The sequence below is a fragment of the Siphateles boraxobius genome, unplaced genomic scaffold, assembly GCF_051911475.1.
Source record: "Siphateles boraxobius isolate OS27281-9 unplaced genomic scaffold, OSU_SipBor_1 130, whole genome shotgun sequence".
Taxonomy (NCBI): domain Eukaryota; kingdom Metazoa; phylum Chordata; class Actinopteri; order Cypriniformes; family Leuciscidae; genus Siphateles; species Siphateles boraxobius.
Genome location: NW_027508734.1, coordinates 38793211 through 38807722, shown reverse-complemented (window position 1 = coordinate 38807722; position 14512 = coordinate 38793211). Strand labels below are relative to the sequence as shown.

General features: G+C 42.3%; 1 protein-coding gene across 1 annotated transcript in view; it reads right to left on the bottom strand.

Annotated features, from left to right (window-relative positions):
- LOC143737636 (USP6 N-terminal-like protein) overlaps positions 1-14512 on the bottom strand; it is a 50524-nt gene that overhangs the window by 16583 nt on the left and 19429 nt on the right. The window contains exon 2 of the mRNA XM_077229360.1: positions 7263-7336. Coding sequence (XP_077085475.1) covers positions 7263-7328 — 66 coding nt within the window. The 5' untranslated portion in view covers positions 7329-7336. The remainder of the gene's footprint in view (positions 1-7262; positions 7337-14512) is intronic.

Here is a 14512-nt window from a genome sequence, read left to right as displayed (position 1 = left end):
ATGTCCACAGGTCTGTGCCCACTATCTGCCCGCTCTGTTACACGATCAAAAAAGCAGGTTATGAATGTAAGTCTCGTGCCCGCCAGAGAGCGTTCACGCTTGCTAACACAAACCTCCCCCCGGGCTCCACCCGCGCGTTTAAGTGTTATCACAAAACGCAGGGCATTTATAAGACGCTCCCCATCCATTATAATCGGGGCGTCAAATACACTTGTAAGTCTCGTGCCCGCGCACACATCCTCACGCTTACAGGAAGCTTTTCCGCCCGGAGCGCTGCTTGCGCGTCAAAAAGTGAAAAAGAATGTTCCCCATCCTTTATGATTGGGACATCTCACATAAATCAGCCAGTTTCGGCTTTCAGCGAGCAGCCATTGCCCAGAATCGAGAGCGTGGGCGCCGCGCTTTCGGCTCCGGTTCAGTTTCACAAGCCCGCAAATGGCGGCGATCTGAACCCGGAGGCCATTCGCCCCCAGCGGCTCACATAGCTGCGTGGGAAACTATCCCAGGGATTTCAGAATGGGTGCTGAGCACAATAAAGCAGGGCTATACACTTCAATTCATTCGCCGTCCCCCGCGTTTTCAAGCCCGGAACGCGACGATAGTGAATGCGGAAGTAGCACACCTACTTCACGCAGAAATAGCAAAGCTGCTGTGCAAAGGAGCTATAGAAAAGGTACCGCCTTCTCTGAGCGAGTCAGGTTTTTACAGTCGATATTTTCTCGTACCCAAGAAGGACTGAGCCTTCAGACCTATCCTAGATCTGAGACATTTGAACAAAGTGCTTGCGAAAAGACCGTTCAAAATGCTTACGACCAGGAAAATCTTCGCACACGTTCGCCCGAGGGACTGGTTTATTTCTTTAGATCTGAGGGATGCCTAATTTCAGAATCAGATAATAATTTTTTATGTTTTGTATTTTTTTTATTTGACCTTTATTTAACCAGGAAAATCTCTCTGAGATTAAAAATCTCTTTCACAGGAGAGTCCTGGCCAAGAATGGACAGCAGTTACAGTCACAACTTACAGATTGAAACAACAAAACATACAATTAAAACACTTAAAAACAATTGCAAATCAATGAGTCTTCTTCGAGCGACTGAATGACACATTTAAAATGTTACATAGGCACCAGAGTTTGTAATTTCAATTTTGTTTGGAGTAGATTCCATTCAAATGGAGCTGCGTACATAAAAGCCCTTTTTCCCAGTTCAGTTCTCACAAATGGAACAGAGAAAGTAAAACGATTATCAGACCAAAGGGAATATTTCCCAACACTTTGCTTTTGAATTAGGCAACCTAGATACAAAGGCAACAACCCCAGAATAGTTTTATAAATAATTAAATAAAAATGAATTTTCCTTCTAATAGACAAAGATGTCCAGGATACTCTATTATACAATATACAATGATGAGTTAAAGGTTTACAATCTGATATAAATCTTAAAGCGCTGTGATAAACAGCATCCAAAGAAGAAAGAAGTTGAGAGGAAGCAAATTGATACGCCACATCACCATAGTCGAGTACGGGCAAGAAAGTAGCAGAAACTAACCTCTTTCTCAAATTAAATGAAAAACAGAGCTTGTTTCTGAAATAAAACCCAAGCTTTATTTTTAATTTTTTCTTTAAATTAGTTATGTGAGACCCAAAAGATAATTTATCATTGATAGTGATGCCAAGATATTTATATTCTTTCACTAACTCAATCACATTACCTTGCGAAGTCTGGAGAGGAGTAAAATTGTCTACCGCCTTTTTCGAGCTAGAGAATAACATGATTTTAGTTTTATCTACATTCAGGACAAGTTTTAGTGTATGAAGCCGAGACTGAATAACATCAAAAATAACATTGAAGTTTAAGCAAGGCTTGCTGTTTCGAAGATGCACCACAATACATAACAGTATCATCTGCGTAAAAGTGAAAATTAACATCTTGTTGGTCATGATCAGTACTGTTAATGTAGATAGTGAATAAAAGAGGCCCCAACACGGATCCTTGAGGAACACCTTTAACAATCTCCAATAGTCTTGAATTTTTACCCTCAGCCTGAACACATTGAGTTCTATTACTTAAATAATTTTTAAACCAGAGAATAACATGATTTGATAAGCCAACACTCCTTAATCTATGCAGCAATATCTTATGATCCACTGTGTCGAAAGCCTTAGATAAATCGATAAAAAGGGAAGTGCAACAATCACCTTTATAAAATGATCCCACAATGTCATTTACAACTTTCAAAACGGCTGTTGTGGTACTATGTTTTTTGCGAAACCCAGATTGATTACTAGATAGAACTTTGTGTACATTTAGATAACAAGTCACTTGATCACTAATAAAACTTTCTAAAATTTTTGATAGAACACAAAGCTTTGAGATTGGTCTATAATTATCTAGTATAGTAGGGTCTCGCCCTTTTAATAGGGGAACAACAAAAGCTGATTTCCAGATTTCCGGAATAACACCAGTATCTATTGAAAGATTAAAAAGATAAGTTAAAGGGGTTGAAATAATGTCAGCTGCCATTTTCAAATAGATAGTTTCCACACAATCAGGGCCTGTTGATTTATTTATATCAAGCGCTTTAAGTGCTTTGTGGACATCAGAACTCTTGATGTGTACAAAAGTGAACTCCTTTTTAAAAATAGTTTCTGCACTAACAAAGTCATTATTTGACGGCAAAAAATTGTGTGACTCAAATAAAGACCCAGAGTCAATAAAATGCTTGTTAAAATGGTTAAGTATTTGCTCTTTATCAGATATGATAGTGGAATCCATAGTTATACATGAAGGGAAATCAGAAGATTTTTTTTTTCCCTGCTATATACTTTATATTCTGCCAAAAAGTTTAGGATTATTTAAGTTAGTCGTAGTTTATACGATAAAATAATCCGCTTTGGCCTGCCTGATGGCGACTGTACATTTATTTCGAAGCTGTCTAAAACGAATCAAATCAAAATCTGAATCAGATTGCCTAGCTTTTGCCCAAGCAGTATCCCGCTCACGTATAAGAATAGACAATGCAGTGGAAAACCAAGGGTTATCCCTGCCTTTAACTCTAAGTTTCTTAAATGGTGCATGCCTATTAAGAACCAAAGTAAGACCATCATAAAAATATTGCCAAGCAAATTCAACATCGGGGATGAGGGAAATCCTTTCCCAATCATAAGTAGCAAGGTCATGGAGAAAACATTGCTCATTGAAATATTTCAAACACCTTTTTGTAATGATACGTGATTTCTGTTTAGGTAATTTTGTATCTCTAGCTGTGGCAACAACACAATGATCACTAACATCATTTGCATATACAGAAGCCAGTGAATATTTGTGTGGAACATTTGTAAAAATAAGATCAATTAATGTTGACTTTTTATAATCCTTCAAATTTGGTCTAGTAGGTGCCTCAACTAGCTGAGAAAGGTTAAGAGTATTACAAATTAATTTAAGACCATCAGATGCTGACTGCAACCAATTCAAATTAAAATCACCCAGAAGAAGAAGCTCCTTGTAATCCAATGATGTCACTGTGTGCATCAGAGATGAAATGGCATCATTATTAGCTGAAGGAGGTCTATAGCAACCGACAACTGTGAGATGCACAGTTTTAGAAACAGTGAGATTTAAAGCTAGTAATTCATATTGTTTAACCACTGATTCGGAAAGTAATACAATAGCTTCAAATCTATCCTTTACATAAATTGCTACTCCCCCTCCTCTTTTTGGCCTATCGGCCCAATGGACAATATAGCCATCGATACCAATAGCTCTGTCCGGAACGGTTTTATTAAGCCACAAGAATACCCCGTCACAGGCAATTTTTGAGATTCAACTTCGACGGTCAGGTATATCAATACACCGTCCTGCCGTTCGGCCTGTCCCTAGACCCCGCACATTTACGAAGTGCATGGACGCGGCGCTCGCCCCCCTGAGAAGTCAGCGGCTGCGAAGAATGAACTATCTGGACGATTGGCTGATATTGTAAAGTCAGAGACAGAGCTGCTATCTCACAGAACAGTGCTTCTCAGTCACTTGGAAAGCTTGGGTCTCACGGTCAACTGGACCAAGAGCTCATTACTGCCCAGCCAGTCAATTTCCTTTTTAGGAATAGAACTGGACTCGGTGACCATGACGGCTCATTTATCGACACAGCCCGCGCGCCGTGTTCGCAACCTAGCCGCATCTTTCCAGAAGTGCAGCTTTCTCCCTTTGAAAACATTTCAAAGGATGTTGGGCTGTATGGCATCAGCTGCAGCGGGGCTTCAGCTGTGCCTACTGTGCATGCGCCCGCTCCAAACCTGGTTGAATACTCGCGCGTCCCGCCGAGCCTGGGTTTCTGGCGGCCAGAAAATCAGAGTGACTCAGACCTGCATTGGCTCTGCAGCCCTGGTTAGTAGCCGACTGGTACCAGCAGGGAGTGATGATGGGAACCATCCCTTATCGGAAAGTCATTTCGACAGACCCAGGTTTGGCCCAGCCTCCCGCTATATGCTTTCCCTCCGGTCTCTTTGTTACCACAGGTGATCAAGAGAATCAGGGAATGCTCCTCATAGAGGCCCCCCGTCGGTTCCCATGTGGGATCTTTGATTGGTCCTCTAGGCCCTGAAAGTCTTTCCATTTGAACCACTAGTCTCCGTGGGGTTGAAATATCTATCACTGGAAACCGTCTTTCTGACTGCACTGTCGTCAGTAAAACGTGTGGGGGACCTGCATGCGCTGTCTGTCAGCGCGTCGTGTCTTGAGTTCGGGCCGAATGACTCTAAAGTCATCCTCAGACCTAGACATGGCTATGTTCCTGATGATGGGCACTCCATTCAGAGCGCAAGTTATTTCGCTGTCAGCTCGGCCAGCATCTGACAGCGGAAGTGAGGTGAATCTCCTCTGCCCTGTCAGGGCTCTGAGATTTAACATTACGCGCTCCGCCCCCTTCAGGCGTTCAGAACAGCTTTGTGTTTCATTTGGTGGGCGCACCAAGGGTCTCGCCTCCACGAAACAGAGCCTGTCCAGATGGATAGTGGACGCTATGGCAGCTGGGTGTCAGGGCTCATTCCACGAGAGGCGTGGCCTCGTCGTGGGCGTGGTCCAGTAGGATTTCTATCCATGACATATGTGTAGCTCCGTCTACCTTTGTCAGGTTTTATAACCTAGAAGTTCCTGCCTTGCAGGCTAAACTTTTGTCAGTTTGAAGGAGAGGTGTATTCTGCCCAGATCTTCCTGCTCAGATCACTCTCACGTGACTCTGCTCTCCTGGTTGAGCTGCACTAGTAGGGTATGTGCCATGTGACTATACAGACCGGCGCGCTGCTCTGTATTCCCTATGTGTGCTTATGTACAAGTGATGGCCCGCGTGGCTGGCCACCTTATTTTTTCCACTTATGGGGTTCCCTTGAAAGTTCGGGGTCTCATGGTGGATGCTTGGCGCGCACGGCGTTGACAAAGTGTTCCCTGTAGCGTAAGCTAAACTTACGCAATACGAGAGAACCTCTCGTAAGAGAACGATACTCTATTACTAACATAACCTCGGCTCTCTCTAGAGAGAGAACGAGTATTGCGTAACCGGCCGTGCTCGCGCCACGAGCGACTTCGATTCAGTCGACGAAAAACCAGGGAAGTCAGCCTACAGCCCCTACTTTTGTACGCCAAGCCACGCCCATTCTGGCGGGCTGTGACGCTATGAAGGCGTGAGTGCCCTTCATTGGGCGTGACGTCACACCAGGCTCACTGGTAGGCTGCAGCAGTTGCACGTAGGGCAGCCAATGAACACGCGAGATGGCCTGCTCTAGGTCTGCTAGCTTCTGCACTGCGTTGACAATGAATACAAAATTAAGGATAATTTTTGGGCTTCAAGATCTCAAGAAGATGAATCTTTCCCGTAGCGTGAGCTAAACTTACGCAATACTCGTTCCCTCTCTAGAGAGAACCGAGGTTACGTTAGTAACCGAGTATAGTTTTTTTACAAGCTGAGCGCTCGTTACAGCTGTAATCAGTTGCATGGATACAGTGTTCTCTCGCGCAGTCTTCACTCGACTATGCGCTCTTCAATCTATCACAGTTGTGGAGACTTTCATTCCGGTGAAATCACAAAATAAAATGCACACAAAACGTGTCCCTGCTTGATATAGACTGTAACCACTGATGAACATATTCAGTTATGATGAGAGAAAAAAAACCTATACGAATGCGGATTAGAACCCGTAACCTCTGACGCGCTTGGCAAAAGATCTACCACTAGACCATTTAAGAACTCAAACAAAACTTGCGGATCAATGGATTTATTTACGGGTTGAGAGAGGCTGCACAGTTAAGTGGCTAGCGGCCGCACATCAGGCCGCCGGATGAAGTTGCTAAGAACTTGCAATGTATAACTATTATCAGACCGGCCCTCGCGACCTCAAAACACTACAGGCCCACTGGGAAAAGTCCCGACTCTCCTGATTGCCGCTCCGCCCCTGTGTATTGTATAAATCGCTATACAAATAAAAAAAAAACAACTTGACTCAGCAGCCACAGAGGTCATAGCACATGTGAACAACCTCAAAGGTTAGAGGTAGACAACACAGTGCAAAATAAACAACATCTACAACATTCAAATTTCATACAGCAACATACAGTACAATAATACATTTCCCCAGCTAATGAAAGCTAATCATCAGCATAAACATCTTCAAAACACTATGCCATTTAAAATCTAATCATTACACTAGTGTTCAGAAGTTTGGGGTTGGTAAGATTTTTAACGTCTTTGATGCTCACCAAGGCAACATTTATTCAATTAAAAATTAAATAAAAAATAATAATTTAATTAAAAAAGTAACATTTTCAAATGTAATTTAATCTTGTGATGGTAATGTGAATTTGCAGCATGATTACTAAGGTCTTTAGTGTCACATGATCCTTCAGAAATCATTACAATATGCTGATTTGCTGCTCAAGAAACATTTCTTATTTTTATAAATGTTGTAAACAGTTGTGCTGCTTAAAACATTGATACATTTTAAGTAACATCATAAATAACTTTACTGTCACAATTAATCTATTTAATGCATTTTGCTGAATAAAAGTATTAATTTATTTACTGAATTTATTTACTTTTGAATGGTAGTGTACATACAGTAATCAATTCTGAAACAGACATTTTTATTAGTAACTCATACTGTACATTAATGGAAATAGGCAAACTTGAATAAGTTACAGAAAGGTACAGTATTCATACTTTTTCAGTGAATATCTGATGAAAAAAAAGTGAGTGTAAACGGCACAATTTACCTTATTATATTTAGAGATGATCTCAGCACGTTCCTCTGCTATCAGCACCTCTATGTCCTTCTTCATGTCAATATCTAGAAGTACAGTACATAAAAAACAATTAATAATGACAAGGGGGAAAAAAGAATACTGACTAAAGCTGAACAGTCTAGAAGACAGATATGTTAAGTTTTATTTGGGGGCTATATATTTGTAAAGATCAGTATTAAAAAGGGTTTAACTTTTAGGGTTAGGAATCAAAAATTGATTCCAATTCTGGAATTGGCTACTTAAGGCCAGGAATCGGAAATTTGTAATGAAATACAATTTTGATTTCGCTTATTGATTCCTGTGTGTGCATTTTAATGTGATTTCAAACCCTTTTCACCCTTTAATGTGAAAGAAAATGCAAAAAGCATAGCTGATAAGTTGGTTAGGCTGCTGATTTTGTTCATGGAAATCAGCTGCAACAAAATGTTTGACAAAATGTTTTTACTTACTGGAATCGAAAAGGATTCAAATGATGCCCAACCCTATTGTCACTTTGCCCTATGAGGAAGGCTCAGTAATAAAGAACCAAACCTAGACTGCTCATGAGCGAAACATATTCATCATTTAGACTGAGGAACTGGTCCAAAATCAGATATTTTTGGCACTTGGTAACCTGAGCACTCATAATGTTTTGAAAATTCTGTTGGTCATATAAAGGCTTTGACTGTCTCAGAAACATTATCCCCATGGGAACCTCAGAGCCAAAGGATGGGAACAAAGATTCCCGCCAGGCTTCAGCTGTCTGAGAGTGCTGTGTGTCTGCTGAGTTGGTCAGACACACACAAAAATAGAAACTGACAAACACAGTCACCCACCCTGGGACACAGCGTTGCATGGCATGCCATCATATGTCATATTCAATATTTCTAGCCCATCACCAAAAAATATAGTTAAGTATTTCTCTTAATGACAAGTCACTTTCCCCTCATACCCAAATTAACAAAACAACATGCGCATCTGTTTTGTTTGTACAGTATCATTGATGACATTTCCTGAGACATGACACTCCTGACAGGTGTCAATAAATATACCATACTGATTTTTTTCACTATGGTCTTCTCATCTGCCCCTTTCCCAATTTTTCCATCACTCTCACTGTTTCTTCAACTTGAAGCTTATTCCAGTCATAGAGCTGATAAGTGCTGACGCAAGTACAAGTTAACAGAGAAGCTGATCTATGCGTTTCATAAAAAACTGATAGTAAGTGGTTAAAGGCATCATCAGGAACAATAAAGGTTTGAGAGAAAGTATGCTTACATGACTTTAAAACTAGCAGAACTACAGGAAATAATTCTGTGCCTGTGAATTTTTTACTACTCGATGAGAAAATAATTGACTCCAAAACCCATACCACAGTTTGTAAAACTAAAGAAAAGCAAAAGACTGTACTAAGCATTTTTTCAGCCTACTGCCTGGCATTATATTACATTGTATATCCTCTCACTAAAATCACTCTCTATGTCAGTTTTAAAAATGGTTTAAAAGGGCAGCTGACGTAGCCCAGATCATGGCTTAGCCATAAGAAATATTAAAAACATGTCAGATTATATAATGCAACACTACAACAATTTAGTGTAAAGGTAGTCCTCAGCAAAACTCCTAAAGCCTTCAAATAACCCAAACAATATTTACAGAGAAACAATAAAGAGCTTATGCCACAAAACATTATGCCACATAATGTTACATTTCCTCAGGAAAGCTGTTCAAAGTTCACAGATCATTAGTTAGCTACAAAAAAAAGAGGAGCATTTTGATAAAAATATGCACTATATTACATATTAATCTATTGTAGACTATGTTTGAATAAATCAAGTATCACGAAAATGTTTATTACAGCCACAGTTTGAATGTTTATATTAAATTGGAGTAAAAATAGTTTTGGTGTTTCAATAAATAAATAAAAAATCAGTTTTGTGGATTCTTGTTAACACATGCGCAAAAGAGTCACCTTCAAAGAGACTGATCTGGAATCTGGATAAGCTTGCCTGATCCCAAACTTACATAAACCAAGATGATAATCTGTCAAACACCCTAATCCACACCCCTAAGGATAAGTGCTGAAATCCTTCCTTTTCCTGAGGAAAGCAGTGTCGTCATCTGCCACCTTTGCAGCAAGCAGCAAAAGGCATTGGTTATGCAATATTTGATGAAACCCCAGATTATAACCCTCAAGATTGCTATAAGTGCTCAGAACAATCCATATTTTAAAATATTTACATGTACTGTAATGGTCTAATCCAACATACCATATTCATTATAACATGTTTTCAGTTATTCATACAACCTCTTATGCACAAACTTGGACACATCATCAGTGTTGTTTCCCGGCATCAGAGGGTGTTTCGGGTCTTTCAACAGACACCCTCTTCCAGGCGACCCGACCAAGTTTAATCAAGCCTTAGCCTGTGTCCAAGTGGCATTTTGCTATCCCCACGTCACCCATTTTCAGCCATAGCCATTTTGATATACTCTCTGCAGCCTTCATGCTGTTGCTGATGGCTCTTCTCCGGCTTGCACCAGTTATTCCCAGCATTCAATAAGCCTTGCTGAAGGACGGACGGACGTGTAAATCCTCAGCAACTCATCTCCACTGTCATCCACCTGGTTTCCCACCCATTCCAGCAGCAGGCCTCCAGCAGTCCCTCATACTTCTGCCACTTTTCTCTCCTGTACCTCTTCCATCCTCACCTCCCAAGGCACAGTTAGCTCCAGTAGGATAAGCAGTTTCGTAGACTCCAAGACCAATATGAGATCTGGTCTAAGCATGAACTGGGTGATGTGTGCTGGAATTTTCAGCTGTCTATCCAGGTTGTCTTCCACTTCCTCTCTGTCATCAGAACAATGCCTGCTCCGGACACTTTAGGATCCTTTGACCCTGAATACTGCAAATGTTTTCGTGCCCATGCAATGATGAATTCCTCCCTAATGAAGCTGAATGAGAGCCTGCTGTTGCCATACAACCCAATACTGCTCAAGCTGTTTTTTTTGTTAGTCTAATCCAGGGCTATTTAACTGGGGGCCCACGGGCCCGCCAATCATCTCCATCTGGCCCGACGGCACCAACCTCCCTCCTCTTTTCCTGGCGGTGCAGCTAATTTAGTTTGATACACGCTCCGATTGACCTGAGAAACGTTTTACGTGACAATAGTTCAGCAGTTATTAAGTGCGTCCCATATTTCTGTCGACTGAACCAGCGATACCAATCATTTGTGAATTAATCATTCTTTTGGTTCAATTATTTCTAAACACGCTTGCATAACGGTCTGAAATAATTCGGATACGTTCGGACCGCTCTGTCACTGAATAGTCTAAAGCAGTTTCTCGGTCAGTACAGTAAAAAATAACACGGTTTTCAGTTGTTTCACTAGTTGTTTCAGCATGGCCCAGCACAAAGTTGCATTTACTTCCGGTCCCGGAGACAATTATTAAACAGCATTGCGACAACCAGTGGGAAGCATTTCAATTCGACAGACACCGCTCTGTTACAAACCACTTGATGATTTAACTAGTATTAAATCGGATGAAACAGCCACAAACGGTCACAGATTAGAAGGACACAATCATGTAAAGTTCAACAGGATATATTTATTGGCACTTGGAACAGTCACAGCAGGTAAGTAGAGGTTTTGTAGAATCAATAGATGTGAACTGATGATTGGAATATGACCGGGTCTCTTATCTGTTGCAGGCAGGATGGCGTGGGTCGTAACAGAAGATGACAGACCGGTGTGCAGACAGATGAACCAGGTGAAGAACGGGAATCCCAGAAGAACAGGTGAATATCGAAGCAGATATAGTATCTAGTAGATTCGGCGATCATCTATAACGACAGGAGTCAGGATGTCGAGGTTTATCCGACGAGACCAGACAGTGAACTGAGGGAACTGGTGGTGTATTTAAGGTGTGGGTGAATGAGTGCAGATTGCCGGCAGGTGATGATGACAGGTGAAGGTGATTAGTACTCAGGGGATGTGGAACGAGTAGGCGGAGTGAGGAGGTCTGGTGCTGACGATTGTGTGTCCGTGACACAAACATTCCCAACAAGTCTGACGAAGAGAGCGGGAGAAACATTGTGCCATGAACGAAATTAGAAGACTTTAAATTCCCTAATCAACACCCTTACAAACATTTACCATGTATGTACTGTAGTAATTTACCATAGTTTGGGCAGAAATGTGTAATATTATAGTCATTTATATTGCATTAGATTTATTATATGTGTAGAGGAATATATAAATAATTTTTGTTATGCAATTATGTCAGTTTCTTTGTCAAGGTGCATATAGTTTTTAACCTGTGTTTAAGCATTTTTTATACAGTGGGAGTGAGTAGACTGTGGTAGTTGTACACAGCTGTAAATTATCAGGTTTTTATTTATTATGGTCTTACATAAATGCATACTGTTGGGTACCACATTTTAAAGAAAATACATTACTTTTTTAGGTTTACTTTAGCTTATTTATCGAAACTGTTATGTTTCAGTAAATAATGTTTCAATAAATAAGCTTAACCCCCACACTGGCCAACCTCAACTTTTTTGATAATTTGATAATCGATTTGATAATCACGCCCTCGAAGGTAGCTAGTTGAATAGCCCTGGTCTAATCTGTTGGGCTGTCACAGAGACTCAACCTAGCTTTATATTAATTTCTTGCATCTACCATTGCCTAATATAATCTATCTCTGTATGCCTTAGGCCACATCATCCTTTTTTCCCTGATGTCCACTTAAAATGCACCAAGAATAGTAACAATAATGTTTTAGATAACTATTTTCCACTTTTTCATTAACCCTATTTAAACAGGCAAGTTTTTTTGTGTTGCTGATATGCCTTTACAATGTACGTAAATGTATTATCTTACCTGTGGAGCATCAAGCTAAAAAAAAAAAAAAGGAAATCTAGATTCTTCCTCAATGTATTAAAAACATCTCCTACTAAGAAAATATTATAATTGAAATACTGTATTTTTATTAAATGGTAGCACATGTTCAAATCCCTGCAAACCCCCACAAGTCATCTGCATGTCCTGTGGTAAGCATGTAACCCTAATAGGCCGCTGTCGGTAGCCTAAAAGAGGCCTAGAAATAGGGTTTCGTTCCACCAAGTGGGGCACTACCTACTTTTTTTATATTTAATATCAGAAATATATAGAGATTCCTTGGGAAAAAGTTCTCCGCACACAACCATGCAGTTTTTGAGAAAAAGTATGCTAAAGGTGCCCATTTTGAAAAAAAGGGAAAACATAGAGAATTGTTCACTTTCAAACCTGTTTATCATATAAACCCAAAAATGCCGAATTACCACTTGAAGTACAAAATAAACCAGTTTGAAATGTGTGATATACCTGAAGTTGCTATCTAGGCACAGTAAACATGATAAGATTATCAAGAAAACGTCTCGGGTTACGTATGTAACCCTTGTTCCCTGAGAAAGGGAACGAGACACTGCGTCGCTTACGACACTAGGGGAACGCCCTTCAGCGTAGCGCGTCTGAATCCATGAATGAAATCGAATCCAATCCTATTGGCTTAGCGTGATGACGTTGTACATACGTAACCCGAGACGTTCCCTTTCAAGGGAACTCGAACTGCGTCGGTTACGACACTAGGGGAATGATATACCCACTATACCACAATGAACCCCGCTCATCCAAGTGTGAAGCTGTCTTCAGGCACAATCTAGGACGAAAGCACTTGTGCACCGGGTGTAGAGGGAAGGTCCAGACTGTAAAACCTCATGAATGTGTGCGGAGTGGCCCAGCCAGCCCCCTCACATATGTAATTTATAGAAACCCCTGAAAGAAGGGCTCTAGAGGATTCTATGCCTCTGGTGGAGTGAGCCCTCACGGCCATAGGTGAAGGCAAATTGTGCACCTGATAAGCCAGGGAAATAGTCTGAACGATCCAGTTGCTAATGGTCTGCTTAGAGGCGGGAAGCCCCTTCTTTGGCAACCCGAAACACACCAGCAACTGGTCCGACTTTCGCCACGAGGAGGACCTCTGGATATGACACTGCAGTGCTCTGACGGGGCACAGCAGATGAAGTGTCTCCTCATCCGCCGTCACATGAGGTGGAGGATGAAACGCCTGCAGAACCAAAGGCCGTGCCACATTAGATGGCTCCTTGGGCAAATAGCCGGGCCGGGGGTGCAAGATGGCCTTAATGTTGCCTGGAGCAAACTCCAAGCACCCATTGGAAATAGAGAGCACCTGGAGATCTCCTACCCTCCTCAGAGAAGTAATGGCCAACAAAAAGACCAGCTTAAAAGAAAGGTTCTTGGCCTCAGCCGACTCCAATGGTTAGAAGGGGGCCTCGGCCACCCCTTCAAGAACCACTGCCAGGTCCCAAGAGGGAACCCTGGTGCGAGTCGCAGGTCTCATCCTCCAGGCTCCACGGAGGAAATGTACGCCCAAGTGATGCCTCCCCAGAGGACCATCACTCAGAGGAGCGTGGAATGCCGAAATGGCAGCCACATAAACCTTGAGTGTGGACGGGGTAAGCCCGGCAGAAAAGCGGTCTTGGAGAACCTCCAGCACTGAAGCCACTGGGCAGTGAACTGGGTCCAAAACACGCTCTCTGCACCAAATGGAAAAAACATTCCACTTAAGGCCGTATAACTTCCTCGCTGAGGGAGCTCTGGAAGTGAGTATAGTTTCAACCACTTCTGCTGACAGGCCGGCTTCTAGGAACTGTGCCCCCTCAGGGGCCAGACCCACAGTTTCCACAGCTCGGGCCGGGGGTGGACAACTGAGCCCCCTGCCTGAGACAACAGGTCCCTCCTCAGAGGGATCTGCTATGGCGGGCCTGCCAGAAGCAGGATGACATCCGAAAACCATACTCTGGCCGGCCAAAACGGGGCTACTAATAGTAGGCTGGCCCCGTCCCTACGGACCCTTTCCAGAACTACTGGGAGCAGAGCGATTGGGAGAAAGGCGTACAGACGCAGCCTCGGCCATGTCTGCACGATGGCATCCAACCCCAGCGGGGCTGGATGTGTGAGGGAGAACCACAGTGGACAGTGTGTCGTCTCTCGAGACGTAAATAGGTCCACTTCCACTGGGCCAAACCTCTCGCATATTAACTCCACCACCTCGGGGTGGAGTTGCCATTCCCCAGGACTCAGCCCCTGCCTCGACAGTACGTCTGGTCCCTGGTTCTGGTCCCCCGGGACATACATCGCCCTGAGAGACGACAGTCTCCGCTGGGACCACAGGAGGAT